The 19,245-nt window shown below is 43.7% G+C and overlaps 3 protein-coding genes across 9 annotated transcripts in view; 2 read left to right on the forward strand and 1 right to left on the reverse strand.

Moving 5' to 3' along the window:
• BTK (Bruton tyrosine kinase) overlaps window positions 1-12,152 on the reverse strand; it is a 37,348-nt gene extending 25,196 nt beyond the window's left edge. The window contains exons 1-3 of the mRNA XM_050775934.1: window positions 11,995-12,152; window positions 915-1,085; window positions 289-387 (exon numbers count right to left, since the gene is read on the reverse strand). Coding sequence (XP_050631891.1) covers window positions 289-387; window positions 915-1,055 — 240 coding nt within the window. The 5' untranslated portion in view covers window positions 1,056-1,085; window positions 11,995-12,152. The remainder of the gene's footprint in view (window positions 1-288; window positions 388-914; window positions 1,086-11,994) is intronic.
• Window positions 1-19,245, forward strand: part of RPL36A (ribosomal protein L36a) — a 220,536-nt gene that overhangs the window by 198,998 nt on the left and 2,293 nt on the right. For 6 of the 7 annotated variants that reach the window (XM_050776049.1, XM_050776051.1, XM_050776053.1 and 3 more), the window contains exons 2-4: window positions 16,641-16,676; window positions 17,086-17,191; window positions 17,373-17,440. In XM_050776049.1, the coding sequence (XP_050632006.1) occupies window positions 16,674-16,676; window positions 17,086-17,191; window positions 17,373-17,440 (177 nt within the window). In that variant the 5' untranslated portion in view covers window positions 16,641-16,673. Of the gene's footprint in view, window positions 1-16,582; window positions 16,677-17,085; window positions 17,192-17,372; window positions 17,441-19,245 lie in introns of all 7 variants that reach the window. The other variant, XM_050776047.1, reaches the window with a different exon arrangement.
• Window positions 1-19,245, forward strand: part of TCEAL2 (transcription elongation factor A like 2) — a 647,988-nt gene that overhangs the window by 38,553 nt on the left and 590,190 nt on the right. The window lies entirely within an intron of this gene.

Consider the following 19,245-nt stretch of genomic DNA (forward strand, 5'->3'; position numbering starts at 1 on the left):
CTGGTAACTGAGGGAATAAAACCAATGATCTCTGATCAGTTCGAAAACTTGATATAGCATCATTTAAAAGTTTGTGTTAACAAATTTTCCAGGTTTAGTGAGATGTTCTGAATCGAAAGAAAGAAGCTAAGATTCTTTATAACCAATGTGGTAGAGTGAAGATTTTTTAAAGGAAATTTGACTGTGTTCCACATTGCACAGCATCACCAGTCTATTTACAGAGAATTTAAATGTTGCAAATTTCTTCAAATCTGCTGTTCCCCGTCTCAGACATTGGTCTCTTCTTACCGGAATCTGTCTTTCAGGAGGAGGATTTTTTTCAGGAACCACTGTTTCAACGCAAGTGATCTTCTCAACGTCTATTGAACCCTTCTTACTGCCTCTTCTCTGAGAAATAGAATGAGGAAGAAAACGGAGAAAGATTAAGAGGTATTAAGCAACCAGATGATTAGATTTTGTTATCTAATCATTCAACGTAGTGAGGTGGCACGCACAGGCTACATCAGCACCTGTCATGTGGGGGAAGAAAAAAATATCCTTCCAGATCTATAAATCTAATCTTTGACTACCAAATGGAGGGCAAATACCATGGAAGAGTGAATGACTGTATGTGCCTTACTCATAGGAAGTAAGGAAGCAATTTCCAACTCTTCGATTTCATTCTCAATAATCATTTCATGAGTGCTCATCAATTCCAAGATTCCATGGTAATATTTTCCTTCTGGCTTCTTAGGACCTTTGACTTGCCGGCTTTAGCTAGTTACAGGCTAGGAAATACTTTGCTGAATTTGAAGGGACTTAGGTCCATTCTACCCCCCTCCTCCTACCAATGAAAATTTACCTCTTCCCCAAGAAAGATCTAAGGCCAAGTCCTTGACATCTTGAAACTCAGGTTTCATAGTCGAGAAACTTACCCCACGTTCAAAGTCATACTCATAGTAGGAGAGTTTGTGCACGGTCAAGAGAAACAGGCGCTTCTTGAAGTTTAGAGGTGATGTTTTCTTTTTCTGTTGGGATCGCTTCAGAAAGATGCTCTCCAGAATCACTGCAGCCATAGCTTCTTCTTTCTGGAGCTCACCTGTGTGCTGTTGATAATGAAAGTTCCTGAGGACCCAGGACATTAATCCTCATCCCTCTTGGTTCCCCCTCAGCCTAGCTACCTAGTTTCAAATGGAACAAAAATGTGCACAGCTCACAAAATAATTTCTTCCTACCACCCTCCTCCCACAGCCCCCAGCTCTGTCAGGTTTTAGGTATAATGGATGCACACTGAATTAGGGAGATTGGTTCGATGTTGTGAGCTCATATAAACTGGGTTCTTATATAAGGCAATGGAATGCTCTAGATGTTAAATGGCACACACCTGTGTGCTTAGTAAGGCGAAGAGGTAGCTTTACACTATTCACCTTTATATGATATGTGTAGAATCTGTGAAAAGCAAGTATCTGTGCAGCTGTTGATCTTGATATACCCAGAAGGGATAATGCAGGTGCCAGAACTCCACTGAGGCAAATATTGGACTTTCAGTTCCCAATTTCCTAGACAGTGAATGTAATTTTTCAAACATTGTCCCACTGGGGTCTGTAACCAAGGGAACTAATAAGGATATGGAGGCTGCACCTGCAGTTATGGACACACACTAACTGCTGCCCAACTGATTTTGCCCACACCCACTGACAGAGCTACAAAGGATAGAAGCTTTGTTCTAAAGTTGAAAACATATATATATATATATGTTTTTTTGGTGTGTGTGTGTGTGGGAGGGGGGTAGTTGTTGTTTTCTGACCTTTTCCCCATTTAGCTTAAATTAGTTCTTTTAGAGAGCATCAGGCAAAATTGATGCAACTAACTGTCTTACTGATATAAATGCCACCTCTGTTCATTTATGAAACGCAACTCATTTAGCTTCCCCAAACCTACAATACTCCAGAAGGATTCAATTTAGGTAACTGAAACACAGAAAGACAAATAAAATCCCCAAAGTCACCATTGGCTTTTTTATTCACACCAAGCAACACTTCATATCAGTTATTCACTTACAGTTTATGCACAATGTTATATTATTACTAATTCCGAACTTTCGTTGGAAAGATAAAGTGAAAACAAATGCTGTCATAAAAATAGAACACTAGGCCGGGCTTGGTGGCTCACATCTGTAATCCCAGCACTTTGGGAGGCCGAGGCTGGCGGATCACCTGTGAGGTCAGCAGTTCCAGACCAGTCTGGCCAATGTGGCAAAACCCCATCTCTACTAAAAATACAAAAATTAGCCGGGCGTAGTGGCGGGTGCCTGTAATCCCAGCTACTTGGGAGGCTGAGGCAGGAGAATCGCTTGAACCCGGGAGGCGGAGGTTGCAGTGAGCCGAGATTGTGCCATTATGCTCCAGTCTGGGCAACAAGAGCATAACTCCGTCTCAAAAAACAAAACCAAAAACAACAACAAAAAAACACTAAGTAAGTAATGAAAAAACCACCAGACCTCCACTCAAGTTTTATTAGAGGTAGGGATTTTTCCTATGGGGGGGGGGGGGGTGGGAATTTTTTTTTTTTTTTCAGTAACTCCTTATGCTTTTGGTGGCACCGTGCAAGAAGAATGAATAAAGTCAGCGGTTGTTTTTTTTTTTTTTGTCTACTTTTTAAGCAGATTATTGCTCACACTAGGAAAGCAAGGGAGTGAATTTTATGAAAGCCTGGGGGCTATCCACACTGTTATTCTGCTCTTTCCTGTGGTGTAGGAGGTTCTATTCTCATGCTGGGGAGACGAAAATAGGTCAAAGGAACACCAGGGGTGTTCTGGACGATCGCTTTGCCACTTATCTACCATGTGTATGCCACCATCTTCTGGAGGTGGATTGATTCAATATTTTGTAAATTAGATTTTGAGAAAATTTGGGCAAGAGTGCAAACCTTTCCCTCCACTCTGCCACACAACCTGACTCCCTGGTTTAAATGGTCTCTCACTGGAGTGACAAATTGATGAGTTTACAATCAGCCCTTTCCAACACTCAGTTTTAGCTCTAACCTTAAAGAGGTTCATTTTAACATTACAATTATGCATTTACTCAGGAGTAGTGGTAACCAAATAATACTACTCTATTCTCTGGAACTACCAACTCATTGAGATCCCTGTAATCATACCACAATCGTTCTAGTGGCAAATTATAATTAAGTACCTCTTCACAATCAAAGACTCAAATTACAGGATAAAAAATAAAACCCTAAACAAATTGAGTACCATGACCAGTAAATGGGGGTCAGAAGCATCCCAACAAACCACGTCTGGTGTACTTCTCTTAGTTGAATAGATCGCAGGCAGCATTTTACCTTTAGTTTTGTTGCAGGCTCTTACTGGATACATTCCCTGCTTAGATCCACCATCTGTTTCATTCTTGGCCCCTGCTCTTACTTCCTATAAGACAGGTCCTTCTGGAAGCTGCCTCTACTCTTTTTCTGTTTTAGAATAAATCCAGTTTGTACAAGAGGAAGTCTTCCTCTCTCTCAAGTATCTGTATTGGGGCAGGGTTTGGTGCTGGTCTGACTATGAGGAAGTAAGCAAGTCTTTCACTAGCCATCGCCCCTCTGAGCAAAAGGTGAAATGGCCTCTACCTCTAGATCATTGAGCTAGAGGTCTACCAGAATTGCCATGATTTGGTATCACGTTCTTTGACTGCTTTTCTCCTATTTTTTGTGATCTAGTCCAGACTCACACAGCCTGAAAATGTGGTAGCTCTTCCTTAGGCACCACTTGATCCATCACTCAGCTATGTGAAAGGAAATGGATCCATCTTTGAGTCTCCAGGAGGTTGATGTGTAACACACAGCTATGAGTTAAAAAGTAGTTAGAGGGTAAAGTTTCTGTGGGTACTTATTGTTAAAGGCCTCTTTTTTTTTTTTTTTTTTTTTTTTTTTTGAGATGGAGTATTGCTTTGTTGCCCAGTCTGGAGCACAGTGGCGCAATCTTGGCTCACTGCAACCTCCACCTCCTGGGTTCAAGCAATTCTCCTGCCTCAGCCTCCCAAGTGCCACCATGCTTGACTAATTTTTGTATTTTTAGTAGAGGTAGGGTTTCCCCATGTTGGCCAGGCTGGTCTTGAACTCCTGACCTCAGGTGACCTGCCCACCTTGGCCTCCCAAAGTGCCGGAATTACAGGTATGAGCCACCGTGCCCGGCCAGTAAAGGCCCCATTTTTTTAAAAAAACAATTTCAGTAGCCTACAGAGTCAGTTTGACCACAAAATATGCACAATGATGGCCGACCCTGAGCTCCACTCGGGGTGAAGGGTGGAAATGGAAGTGACATGAGTGTCTCAAACACACACACACACACACACACACACACACACACCACTGTTGTTCATAGAAAGAAATGGGGGAGGAGAAATAATAGACCCACAGCTCTTCATTTAAAATATAAAGTTCCAGTGTTATAATGTTCTCTTTATTAAACTATAAATGCAAGGATTTTTACATGGCCACCTTTTGCAGCCTCCTAGCTCCCTATGGAGCAGCAGAATTCAGAAAGACGAAGCTTATCAACAAGAGTTCAGACATCATACAAACTGCACTGTGCCAAAGAATTAATAGAAATAGCACTTGCAGAATCAGTAAACTAAGCCATCTTGGGCTCTTATCTTTGCTCGTAAGATAAAATACTATTAAGAATAATAAGGCCAGGTGTGGTGGTTCACGCCCGTAATCCCAGCACTTTGGGAGGCCAAGGCTGGCGGATCACTTGAGGTCAGGAGTTAGAGACCAGCCTGGCCAACATTGTGAAATCCCGTCTCTACTAAAAATACAAAAAATTAGCTGGGCATGGTGACAGGCACCTGTAATCCCAGCAACTTGGGAGGCTGAGGCAGGAAAATCGCTTGAACCCAGGAGGCGGAGGTTGCAGTGAGCCAAGATCGTGACACTGCACTCCAGCCTGGAGTCTCAAAAAAAAAGAAGAAGAAGAAGAATACCAGAGCAAAATTCAGAAAACTACACAGCCAGCCTATGATTGGGAAGAGTCTATGAGATATGACTTAAAATAACCAGTCAACTGTACTTCAAATAACTACTTAGCCAAAATATCCAAGAAGTAGTGTTTTCTCTTGATCTCTCCTTGAAACTACTACTCATTTGGTTAGGAAGATTCTGGCCATTCCCTGTCTTTCCTTAGGGGGATGGAATGGAACTTCTGCTCCTTTCGGTGACTTCTACCTGTCAGGTATTTTACAGGTATTATTTCATTTATTCCTCACAACAAACAGATGAGGAAACTGACACAGAGGTTATGTGACTTGTCCAACCTCATCCATCTATAGCTCTTGGTATATCATCTATAGCCCTTGCTCTTTTTGTGGTGTTTCATTGCCTACTGGAGGGATTTTTGTTTGTTTATTTGTTTTTTGGTCTTTGATGAGGTTGATGCTATCTGCCTTGGGGCTATCATCAAAGAGCAGTTGGGACAAACTCCTCTCCATTTTCTAGGAATGTTCAGCAAGAGAGGAAATGGTGGTAAATACAGGAGATAAGAGAGTATTTAAGATCCTAAGCTCTTTCCTCTGCAGTATTCCTCCAGGCTGGTAAGGATGATCTGTCCCTGTTAACTGTCAATTATATTTTTTTCCACATGAGAACTCTTCTTAGTCTTTCCAGGTTTTCTTACATTTTCTCTCTTTAAATCATGCCCAAGGAGATTCTGTCTAACTAGTGAATTTCTAGAGTCGCTTGTTTCCTTTCCTGGATGTTTCATTGTTGATGGAATGAAAGCACAGTGTTTAGGTGGAACATCCACCCTTCTCTGTCCCTAGGGTTCTTATTGCTTACTGTGAATATAAAACTTTGATCAAATATACCTTCTATTTTTTTGAGACAGGGTCTCACTCTATCGCCCAGGATGGAGTGCAGTGGCAGGATCACCACTCACTGCAGCCTCCACCTCCCAGGCTCAAGCGATTGTCCTACCTCAGCCTCTCAAGTAGCTAGGACTACAGGTGTGCACTACCACACCCAGCTAATGTTTAAATTTTTTTTAGAGACACGGGTCTCACTTTGTTGCCTAGGCTAGTCCCAAACTCCTGGATGCAAGTGATCTTCTTGCCTCAGCCTTCCAAAGTGCGGGGATTATAGGTGTGAGCTGCCGCACGTGGCCTCAAATATACTTTGTTTTATATTATGAAATATTTCAAATAGAAAGTACAGAGTCTATAACATTACAATCATGGACTCACCGCTTAGTTCTACAAAATCCTAACATTGTGCCATACTGCCTGAGGTGTTAAGAACTTAAATACTATCTATATAATCAAGACCCCTTTATGTACTCCAAAATCTTAGTCTTCTCCCTCCTCAGAGATTACCAGTATCTTGAATTTGGTGTTTATCATTCCTAAGTATGTTTTCATATTATTATTACAGATGTAAGTATCTGTAAAAGATATATAGTATTGGTTTACATGTTTAAAATTTACAGGCCGGGCGCGGTGGCTCAAGCCTGTAATCCCAGCACTTTGGGAGGCCGAGACGGGCGGATCACGAGGTCAGGAGATCGAGACCATCCTGGCTAACACGGTGAAACCCCGTCTCTACTAAAAAAAATACAAAAAACTAGCCGGGCGAGGTGGCGGGCGCCTGTAGTCCCAGCTACTCGGGAGGCTGAGGCAGGAGAATGGCGTAAACCCGGGAGGCCGAGCTTGCAGTGAGCTGAGATCGCACCACTGCACTCCAGCCTGGGCGACAGAGTGAGACTCTGTCTCAAAAAAAATAAAATAAAATAAAATAAAATAAAATTTACATATGGCCAGGTGCGGTAGCTCACACCTGTAATCCCAACACTTTGGGAGGCTGAGGTGGGTGGACGGCAAGGTCAGGAGTTCGAGAGCAGCCAGCCTGACCAACATGGTGAAATCCTGTCTCTACTAAAAATACAAAAACTAGCTGGGCCAACGCTACCCTCCCAGCTACTCAGGAGGCTGAGGCGGGAGAATCGCTTGAACCCGGCAGGTGGAGGTTGCAGTGAGTCCAGATCACGCCATTGCACTCCAACCTGGGCAACAAGAGTGAAACTCCGTCGCAAAAAAAAAAAAAAAAAAAAAAAAAAAAAAATGTATATATATATGGTACACATTCTTCAGCAACTTGCTTTTTTCCCCTCAATATAATATGTTAGGTTTTATTTATTTATCTGGGTAGTTCTACTTCATATGTTTTAATTCATTTTTATATGCATAAAATATTCTATATGATTAATACCTTCCAATTTATTCATTCTCCTGTTGATGGACTTTAGGTTGTTTGTTTTCAATGATAAACCATGCTGCTGTGAACATTATTGTGATTTTTTAATCTCAGAGTGAATTCTCAGTTACTTAGACAAAGTGGCAAACCCAGGTCCAGCTTATCTGTTGGACTATGCACTTTGCATCATTCCTTCTTGCCTTTTCAGTCCTGTCTTCCCGATGCTTCACTATGAAATGTGGTAGAATTATCAACTATCTCTAGTGGGAGCCTAAATTTGGCCTACAGAAAATCTCTTCCCAGTCCCAAGAAGCATCCTTCAGGTTCTAACTGAGATTTCAATTGAGAATTCCTTGGCCTTGGGACCAGAAGAGAAGTCTTCTTTAAATATCATAACTGGCCAGTCGCGGTGGGTCACACCTGTAATCCCAGCACTTTGGGAGGCCAAAGCAGGTGGATCCACGAGGTCAGGAGTTCGAGGCCAGCCTGACCAACATGGTGAAACTCCGTCTCTGCTAAAAATACAAAAATTAGCCAGGCGTGGTGGTGCGTGCCTGTAATTCCAGCTTCTCAGGAGGCTCAGGCAGGAGAATCGCTTGAACCCAGGAGGTGGAGGTTGCAGTGAGCCGAAATTGTGACACTGCACTCCAGCCTGGGTGACAGAGTGAGACTCCATCTCAAAAAAAAAAAAAAGAAAAAAATCATAACCACAGCAACAAAGCAACCTAATCAATCTTGTTAAATTCCCAAGATGCTTTTGTTCGGGCCCCAGTGAAACCTAATTATTTTATGATAAGCTTCATAGTCAGGGCTACAGGGGACCAAATTTGTGATGAAGGCATCAAGCCAAACTCAATTTTCTGGCTGCATGCTGACCAGGGAAACTCTCCTGCTGTAGTCATTTACAGGAGGCCGTAGGGCTCTCTGGTTCTTCCATAGCAGTTCATGTTTTATTTATTTATTTATTTATTTATTTATTTTCGAGACAGAGTCTCACTCTGTCATCCAGGCTTCAGTACAGTAGTGCAATCTTGGCTCACTGCAATCTCTACCTCCCAGTTTCAAGCAATTCTCGTGCCTCAACCTCCTGAGTAGCTGGGATTACAGCCGCACACCATGACGCCTGCTGCGGCCTCCCAAAATGCTGGGATTACAGTCTTGAGCCACCGCGCCTGGCCTTATGTTTTTAGCATTTTACATTTTTCTTCTGTGGTTTTGGAAACTTCTAGGTCTCTGCGATTCATCATCTCTTTTTGTCTTGCACTAGCGACAATATATTCTGGCCAACTGATGATGGAAGGAGAGCCAGAGAGCCAATCTGCAAGTTTACAGTCAGTGCCAGATCAGATCGGTGGTAATACTTTCAATATTTTCCCTCTGCTCTGAAGGTGACTGCTGGGGTGTCTGTCTTTCACTCTGGACTTGTGTGCCCCTTTGGCCTTCTTTTTCAACCTAGTTTTTGTTTTCCTTGGCTTAAACATTTTATTTATTTTTTCCATCGATATCAAAATAACACACGCAGCTGGGTGCAGCGGTGTGCACCTGTAGTCCCAGCTACTTAGGAGGCTGATATGGGAGGATCGCTTGAGCCCAAGAGTTCAAGGCCAGCCTGAGAAACATAGGGAGACCCCTATCTCGAAACAAAACAAAATATAGTAAAATAAAACATGCATATTGTAGAAAATATGTCAAGTACAGGGAAATAAAAAAGAAAAAATCAATTATAAACTCATCCAGAGGCATTAATATTTTGGCATATTTCCTTCCATTTTTTTCTGTGCATGTTTCTTATAATATTTGAGATCATATTGCACAATCAGTTAATTTACCTATTTTTTTGTAACATCTATGTATGTATGTATGTATGTATGTATCTATTTATCTATCTATCCATCCATTCAAGGTACCTTTTTCCAAAAATGGTCTAAGATTCTTATTTAACATTATTCCTAATTATTTTCCCATGTTATTAGGATCTCTATACAAGCATCATTTCCTGAGTCAAAAAAGTATGTGCATTTTGCATTTTGATGCATACTGCCAAAATAGTTTCCAGAAACACTGTCCCAATTTCAGCTCCAAATAGTTTTAGAGAACCCCCTTTCTCATTATCCTTATCTCTTTTCTGGTCCATTTCTAATCATTTTTAAAACTCTGGTTTTACTGCAGACAAGTCTGTTTTGTTTTGTTTTGTTTTTTTCATTGAGTCAACGATCTTAAACTCCAGTATATTCCAACCTCCAACTTGTCTAAAACTTAACTTCTCTTGACTCTAGAATTTCTTTCTTCTAGGGTGAGCTAACAGACTACAGTTTGTTTTCAGTTCAGGGAGGTAGGGCAGTGAGATCAGCTTCTCCTTGAGATTCAAATAACCAATATAATCCTAAAGATATCTTGTGAGAACTTTCTAAGAGCAGATAGAAGAGCCTGGGATTAAAACTTCTGGGTTTCCAATGCTCTCAGATCACCCTCAGCCACTGCACATGAATCTCCATAGAAACTGAAAGTCACACGTGGCCCAATTGTTTCAGGGTCCTCAGAGGAGTTCTCCCTCCTCCTTCCCCTCCCCAGATGGCTTCATGCATAACCAAGTAGCTTTGGAGTCAAATATGTCAAGGCCTCTTTTCTAGCTTCTTGTTGAGCACTGTGTCACTGAAAATTCTAGTTCTTCCTTATTTTCAGTAGTTACAATCAGATCTCAGCAATCAGATCATTGCGGGAGTAGAAGGGGGTATCTGATAACTCTTTGGAGAACACCCAAACTTTGGTTTTTGAAAGCTATATCTTCCCTTTATACCTAAGTCACTTCCTGATATAGGTCTAGTCCACTGAAAGGAAACTCTATAGGAAATTTGCTCGAATGGAAATAGCAAATCATAGTGATAATTTAAAATTGCACCAATCCCCTATAAGTGGATGGAAAGTTACATTAGTTCACACCATAGGAGTTTACAAAGAATTCCAGGTTGGTTGTGGTGGCTCGTGCCTGTAATCCTAGCACTTTGGGAGGCCCAGGCGAGAAGATCACCTGAGGTTGGGATTTCAAGACCAGCCTGACCAACATGGAGAAACCCTGTCTCTACTAAAAATACAAAATTAGCGTGGTGGCGCATGCCTGTAATCCCAGCTACTTGGGAGGCTGAGGCAGGAGAATCGCTTGAACCTGGGAGGCGGAGGTTGTGGTGAGCCAATATCGTGCCATTGCACTCCAGCCTGGGCAACACGAGCAAAACTTCATGTCAAAAAAAAAAAAAAAAAAAAGAATTCCAAACAAAAACATCAACAGCCATATGCAATGGAAATTTGGACTTCAACACAAGCAAGCAGTTTAAATAGTTTGAATATAAAAGGAATCAGAATAGATAGGGCAAGCCCTAAGGGACACTGTTTGGGTATAATGCTTTAGGTTGCCATGAACAAAGATGACAGCCACTGAGCTGTGTAGACCCCCCATAGCCACTGGGCTTTGCTGCTGCCCTGCCTCTAGACATGCATGGCATGAGACAGAGACTTTCAGCTTTGAGAGCTAGGTGGCCAAGAAATTGGTTCATTTGGAGTCTGGGCAACTTATCCAAGGATGTCTTGATTGGGGTCACCAATCACTTTTATTCTAAATGTCCTACAATTTGCTCTAGGTAGGCCCTCTGGGGGACATTGGCAGGTCTGAGGCAGAGTAAAAATTATAGCAAATACTGAGATCCAGCACTTACCATTGCCAGGCTCTGTTTTAAATGCTTTACATGTATTTGCACATTTACTGCTCACAACCACCTTATGGGGAAGGTACTAGGCAGGCAGGGAGGAGGAAAGGGAAAGGGAAAGGAAAAGGGAAAAGAGCAGGGGAAGAAGGGAGCAAGAAAAAGTCAATGTAATTCGGCAATTATTTATTAAGTGCTAACTGTATGTCAGAGTCTATGGTAATCAACAGAACAGAGGAGGGTATAGTGAAGAAGGGATACAGGTAGAGAAAGGAGGATGAGTGGGAAGAGGAGGAGGTTGGAGAGGAGAAAAAGAAAGGAGAAATAATGAAGACAAGAGACAAGCAAGCCATGCACATGGAGGGCAATGATAAGAGGAGAAACCTTTGCCAGAACCTGAGGGGTTGGCCGCACTGTCCGGGCTGAGGCAGAGGCTGCTTTCTCCTGGCCCAGTCTTTTACCCATTGTTACCACGAGGTTGGCACAGCTTTCACACAGTCCTTTCAACAAAGCCGGCTCTGATCCTGGCAACATTTGGCCTGGTACAGCTCAAGGCAGGTAGCCTACACCCTGGCCTAGCCGGGCCTTTCCCTAGCTCACAAAAGTCAACTGCATAATGTGGAGCGTGAGCCTTTACCATGTTCTCAGAGAATCTGCCTCTTAGTATTTCTTTTTCTAAGGGCTTCATTGACCCATGTATCCCTATTGAGTCTTCAAGCACTATTTGACAGAAGGGCTTGTTTTTATCTGACTGCTCCCTGCAATATTACTTTTCCACTAAGTTTGCCAGAGGTACCCCTTTCTAACATTTGCTACCTGTTCGGATGGTCACCTCATGTCACATTTTTCTCTTCCTGTTCACCCCACCCACAGCTCTTGTCGGAAAGGACCTTTTCAGCCTCTCTAATCACCAGACGGGACTGCCAGGGCCTTGTGCTGATGACACTCCCACCCTCCGTCAGCCTCGTCTGCTAGCTGATAAATGGCACCAGCCATGCTGTCTCTCTGTTTTTTAGGGGTCCCAAGAAAGGTACATTGCTGCTGCTGCCCAGCCCCTGCCATACCCCAGACCCACCTCAGTCCTGACTTAATGCAGGTAGCTTCCCAGATGCATTGAGATGCCAGGACTTGGAAGGTGGGACTCGATCGCAGCAGACACTGGCCCTGGAGACATATTCTTACAGTCCAGAGAGGAAGGACAGTCTGAGCAAACCCCACCCTTTCACAGCCACTCAGTTCCCTTTTTTTGTTTCCTGACCTAAACCAATGTCTTTTTTTCTTCTCAGCAGCATGCTATCTGGTTCCCTGCTGCCGTCCCTATTCCACCCCCTCAACTGTCCCCGCCCTTCATTTGCTTGGGACCTCTGACACTACTATCTTGAGTCTGTCTCTGAAAGAACCTTTCTCAACATGACTGGGGCCACTGAGACTCTAGATGGGGCTGGCCTGAGCAGACAGGTCATCAAGCTATCCTCCTAGAGGTAAAGGGACAACATACCTGAAGTACTATGAAGACAGTCAGCACAGGGAGAGGCGCTTACAGAAAAGAGGAGAGATGCTGGGGGCTGGCAGACACAGAGCAAAGAGATTGGCCAGGAAGAGTGTTTTCGAGTCTCCTGTCCTCCGGGGCAGAGGAGTCTCAGGGACACACAGTTGAACTTGATAGTGAAGGGACCCCAAAGGACAGAGCCAGACAGAGGTAGAGACAAGACTTCCCCCTGCTGAGTCATTTTCTAAGAAAGCATTTTTCCCCTACAGATAAAAATGTCGGAATATAAGCCCACAGAAATACTTGTGCCCTTCCCCATTTTCTGTGGATGTTGATTTTCTTCTTTTAAGATTCAGCCTCAGGGATTATCTCTCAATGTACACCTTTCTCTTGAGTCGTGTAAACCCGTAAAGCAGACTAGTGTCACTTGAAGCCTGGAGGTTTTCTCAGGGGCCCCCTACTTTATGCTCCAACTGCAATGTTTCCCCCAGGGATTCTTCTAGGAAATGCAGCCAGTATTGAATGCAGACCATGACACTGGAGCCCCTGCTGACTGATCTGCCTGCCCACCTTGACATCTTGGGCACTACCATATTTCCTTGCCCCAAGGCACTGTATCCTAGTGTAGAAAAAGATCACAGGTCCCACTACAAGTTCATCCGAGCTTTTAAGTCAACAGGACCTTATTTTTTTTTCTTTATTTCGTCTAAAAAACAAACAAACAAGCAAACAAAAAAATGGGATATATGTGCAGAAGGTGCAGGTTTGTTACATAGGTATACGTGTGCTGTGGTGATTTGCTGCACCTATTGACCCATCCTCTAAGATCCCTCCCCTCACCCCCAACCCCCAACAGGCCTTGGGACCTTTTTTTTTTTTTTTTTTTTTTGAGACAGGGTCTTGTTCTGAAGCCCAGGCTAGAGTGCAGCGGCATGATCATGGCTCACTGCAGCCTCTGTCTCCTGGGCTCAAGTGATCCTCTCACCTCAGCCTCCCTAGTACCTGGGACTAGAGGCACACATCACTGTGCTGGGCTAATTTTTGTATTTTTTGTAGAGGTGGGGTTTCACTATGTTGCCCAGGCTGGTCTCAAACTCGTGGACCCAAGCGATCCTCCTGCTTCGGCCTCCCAAAATACAGGGATTACAGGGGCGAGCCACCTCTTCCGGTCACCAACAGGACTTTAAATAAAAACATTTAAAGTATTTGTAGACTGATGATATAGTGGTTGATCCTCACATTTGCACAAGATAGATGGACAGCATGTGTTGTACGATTGCCTTACTTTATTGACAACTTCTATCCTTTTGCTAGTCACCCCCAATAGCTGCTCCACTCACCTGCCTGAGGATTGGTCACAGGCATTCACCTTCCCTCCTCTTTTCTTCATCTTATGTCACTTGTTGTCACATGCCCTGTCCCTTCTCAAGGTCCATCTTGGGGTGGGGACTGGGAGGTGACAGGCATCCAGTGGGAGAGCTAAACAAGAGAGAGAGAGGAGCACAAGGGAAAAGAGCAAGTAGACGTAGGCTCTTCTTCACCCTCTGCCCACGACCACTCCCCTAGCACACTCATCCATACTGACAGGAGGACTGTACTCAGATAGCACAAATGAACAGCTGAGTGTCACCTGAACAGATTCCCAATGCAATATAAGGTTCTATTCTTGGTGCTATCCTGTTCAACATTTTTGTTGATGATCTTTGAGGAAAATATAAAAAGTAGCCCAGTTAGTTTATGAATGGTGCAAGGCTCTGTGTGCTAGACTGGATGATGGAAGAGGGCAATTAGTTTCCAAAAAGATCTTGATCACCTGGTGTGAGAAGCCAAATTCCACAAAGTGTATTTTACCGGGGCTAAAGGTGATGTCTCACAACTGGGCCCCAAATTTGAACTTCAAATGACTCCAGGAGAAAGTGGAGTAGCAGTAGCATTTGTGAAAATGGTTCAGGGGTTTTTGCTGATAGTAATCAAAAGGCATGTCATGTCAGTTAACATGGCTTCCAGAAAAGCCAACGTGACATTGAGGCTTCCTTACAGAAGTAAAATATCTAGACAGAGGAAGGTAACATGCCACCTACTCTGCAAAGCCAGACCACACCTAGAGTCCTGCATCCAGTTCTGAGTGCCTTATCTTAGGGGAAATTAATGAGCAGGAACATGTCCAAAACAGAGAACAGCTCAAGTGATCCTCCCACCTCAGTGTCAGCATTGGTGTACAAACTTTCACTTATAGGATGTATAAGCTCTGGGGATCTAATGTACAATATAGTGACCATAGTTAATAACATTGTATTATTGAAATTTGATAAGAGAGCAGATTTTAAGTGTCCTCACCTCCTCTATGGTAACTATGGATGGTGATGAATGATAAATATGTTAATCAATTTGACTGTGGTAATCATTACACAGTGTATACACATATCAAATCATCATGTTGTACACCTTGAATATAAACAATTTTTGTCAATTAAATTTTTTTAAGTAAGCAAAAACAAGCAAAAACCCCACAAAGCCATGTAATACAGGTATGATAGAAAGAACTAAGGTTGATTAAATGAAGAGGGGCCATGTTCATGGTCTTCATATTTCTATGTTACTAACATAAACCCCTAAAGACCAGTGAGATTGCTTAAGAATCTGGAAAGAAAAAGAAAATGCTGGAAGTTTGGCAAAGAAACTTTCAGGAAATGTAGCAGGCAGTGGTAATATTTTTATTATCTCATTCCCAGAGACCATCCAACAAAAAAGGGGGTGATCAGAGTGTCAGCTCAAGTCCCACGCATGTTTCTGGAGGGTTGTGCAAGCAAGATACCCCAGACTGTCATGGTTCGTCAGTCCCTACTCCACTGCCACCTCCTCCTGTGTCTCAGCCCAATTCTGTCTCCTCACCATCCTCTACACTGCAGATGCCCCTGCTTCCTTGGTATGATGTAGTGGTTAAGTGCAAGGCTGTAGTGTTAGACTACCTAGTATCAAATTCCAGTTCCACAAAAAAATAACAACCTGTGTGACTTCAGGTAAGGAAACTTAACATCTCTTGTGCCTTCGTGTCCTCACCTGTTAAATACTAATAATGGTACATACCTCCTGGGGTTGCTGTCAGGATTAAAAGGGCTAGTATGTAAGGTGGTTAGGAGAATGCCTGGCATATAGTAAGTGCGCCATATATATATATATATTTTAGCTATTATAATCACCAGGCCACAACAGCAGTATTTTATAATGTTAAAGGAACCCAGGTTCTAGAGTCAGTCTACCCAGGTTTGTATCCTAGATTCACTAAATACTGTTGACATTGGTAAAATCCTTTAACATCCTACGACCTCAATTTCTTAACCTGTAAAATGGGAATAATAGTACCACCTGTCTCCTAGAATTACTGTGAGAATTGTATGACACAATCTATTTAAAATGTTTAGTACCCTGCAGTCTTTCTATGCTGGACTCTCTTGAAACCTAGTATATGCCTTCTGCCAGGTCTGCAAGGAAGGGAAGAGCCACTGGATACTTTCTACTTCTAGGCTTGATGATTGCTATTACAGGAGCCGAACAATTTCATTGTCACTTTTCAGAACCTAGAGCAGCTGACTTACTCCCTCAACAGAAGGGTGCTGCTTTAACGCCAATCATTGTTCCTTTTCTTCAAAGTACTTAGTTCATAATTGTACATTTATAAGCCTATTAGATTACTGTATCCCTTCCCCTGAACAGTGCCTGACACATAATGGGCATCTAATGACCATTTGTTGAATGGACCAACTGGCCATGTGATTGATGAACTGGAGCAATTGGCTCCCTCCAGGCCTTCATTGAATCAGCAGTTTGCTGCGAAAGGTGTTCCCAGTGACCTTGAGGTGGAACAGGAATGGAACGTGGAGGTGGAGGACCCCTCTTTTCGACCCTAGTCCTGGCTTCCCTCGGGGACGGGGAGGCCAGAGGATCTGGGAAAAACACTGCTCCCTTCACTGAACGCCACTATGTAGCAGCGTCCACCAAAAGAGATAAAGTGACGAAACGCTGCAAAGCTGCGGAGCGGAAGTTGGGGTGAGTGGACCACCCTTTAGGCGGAGTCCTTCCTTAAGCTCCCGCCCGCGGCTCGGAACTGAGTCCTCTCAGCAGCCGGAGGGCGCTGCGCCGAGCCTTACACTCTATGATTGCTCCTACCGACTCCCATGAGGAAGTGCGATCGGGAACCTCCTATATACTTCCGTTTGCGGCGCGGCTTCTTTCTTTCTTCCCGTGCCGGTATCGCTCTCGCAAGCATGGTAGGACTTGCTGGTGGGGCCGAGTAATATCCAGCGTAATCTATCCCCCCTTCGTCGCCGGTGCTGTGCCGGGATGGGTCCAGGCTCCTGTGTGGACTCGATATACCGGAGCAACCCAATTTTGCCGGGATCAACCCTAAAGGGACCGGGCTACGGGGCCAGGAATTGAAGTGATGGGTTCAAAGAGGTAGAGTTAGCCGGGGGTGGAGTTAATAAGATCTTTTCCCTCTTTGGGGTCGACGGAGGGAGGAAGCTCTGCTTGAAGCACATGGGGCTGACCCACCCTGTAGTCAGAGTTAGCATGTAGTGAGGAGTACTCGTGGAGTGCCTTAGCTTTAGCTGGGTGAGGTAGGGCGTTGTGCCATTGTCGTCAAATAACACTGCACGTTCTGAATGGTTTCTTTACTAGGTTAACGTCCCTAAAACCCGCCGGACTTTCTGTAAGAAGTGTGGCAAGCACCAACCCCACAAAGTGACACAGTACAAGAAGGGCAAGGATTCTCTGTATGCCCAGGGTAAGATGGATTCTGCATAATTTGGTGTTAATGTGACATTTGTGTTGTAGAGTAACATACGGGTCCAGGTCTCTTCCCCCCCACGCCCGACTTGAGCGTTAATATTTCTGCTGCAAAATTAAGATAAAACCTGTAAGAATTACTTGCTGGTATTATAACAAATACCAATTCGTTTTCCCAGGAAAGCGGCGTTATGACAGGAAGCAGAGTGGCTATGGTGGGCAAACTAAGCCGATTTTCCGGAAAAAGGTGAGTGGTAATTACTATTTGACGTTTCCCACTTAATTGCAGTAAGGATGTATACTTGTCTCTAGTCCACACACTTCATGATATAGGTATAGCGTTAGTTTAGCGAAGTTTTCACAGTTGACTGCAGTGATATATCTAGTAGGTGATGGAGCTGGGAATGCAACTCAGGTCTGATTAGTCCACAATACTGCACTATTTCAGTGTTTACGATTTTTTTATCCTTTCCCTTCTGAAGAGGCAAAAAATCGAGGAATGTGCCCTGCTTTCCTAAGAACTGAGGTGTGAGTACACTTGTAAATCCTTTCATTGGCCTTGCTCCTTATCTGTCGTCATGTCTGAATACTCGACTGTTGGTTGCACTAAGTTCTGTTGTTTCTCATCACAGAAACCTGCAGTCAGCTACCTGTTCTCGTGAAGTCTTAGAACTCTTATAGAATAACCATTTAGGCCTGTCTGCTAGCCTCCTGAATTCCATATTCTCAGGCTGAGTGAGTTTCTGTTTATTCTCAAACCTTAGCTGATTTGGCTAACCATTAAAGTTACTAGCACGATGATTGGAATGGAGTATTCTCTCCAACACAGCATTTCTTTTTTTTTTTTTTGAGACGGAGTCTCGCTCTGTCGCCCAGGCTGGAGTGCAGTGGCCGGATCTCAGCTCACTGCAAGCTCCGCCTCCCGGGTTCCCGCCATTCTCCTGCCTCAGCCTCCCGAGTAGCTGGGACTACAGGCGCCCGCCACCGCGCCCGGCTAGTTTTTTGTATTTTTTAGTAGAGACGGGGTTTCACCGTTTTAGCCAGGATGGTCTCGATCTCCTGACCTCATGATCCGCCCGTCTCGGCCTCCCAAAGTGCTGGAATTACAGGCTTGAGCCACCGCGCCCGGCCCAACACAGCATTTCTTTTGGCACTTTGCCTCTCGTGCAGTTTAGCTCCAGAAAGTATTAAGGAATGACTTTAGTGCTCATTTGGATGCAGTAAGTAGTTTGGTCTCAGGGTGGCAGAAAGAATGCTTTTTTATACCTTTTCACATTTGGATAACTTGTTTAGAAGACAGGTTCTAACTAGGTTTTGGCCGGTTAAGAACTGCAAGCTAGCAGCAGTATCAGAACTCTTGCTAAAGGGGCAAGCTTATTAAGAAATTTGAGTTTTTAAAAATTGAGCTACCATATGATCCAACAATCCCACTGCTGAGTATATACCCAGAAGAAAATCAGCATACCAAAGAGATATCTGCACTTCTATGTTTGTTGCAGCACTGTTTATAATAGCCAAGATTTAGAAGCAACCTTAGTGTCCATCAGGGGATGAATGGATAAAGAAAATGTACCTATATGCAGCCGGGCGCAGTGGCTCGTGCCTAGCACTTTGGGAGGTCGAAGTGGGTGGATCACCTGAGGTCAGGAGTTCGAGACCAACCTGGCCAAGATAGTGAAACCCCGTCTCTAGTAAAAATACAAAAATTAGCTGGGCGTGTAGTGCACGCCTATAATCTCAGCTACCCGGGAGGCTGAGGCAGGAGAATCGCTGGAACCTGGGAGGCAGAGGCTGCAGTGAGCGGAGATCACACCGCTGCACTCCAGCCTGGGCGACAGAGCAAGCCTCCATCTCAAAAAAGAAAAAAAACAAGGAAAAAAGAAAATGGACCTATATGCAATGGAGTACTATTCAACCATAAAAAGAATGATATCCAGTCATTTACAACAACATGGGTGGAACTGGAGATCATTGTGTTAAGTGAAATAGGCACACAAAGACAAACATCACATGTTCTCATTTGTGGGATCTAAAAATCAAAACAAGTGGACT

Source organism: Macaca thibetana, chromosome X (genome assembly GCF_024542745.1).
Source record: "Macaca thibetana thibetana isolate TM-01 chromosome X, ASM2454274v1, whole genome shotgun sequence".
NCBI classification, from domain to species: Eukaryota; Metazoa; Chordata; class Mammalia; order Primates; family Cercopithecidae; genus Macaca; species Macaca thibetana.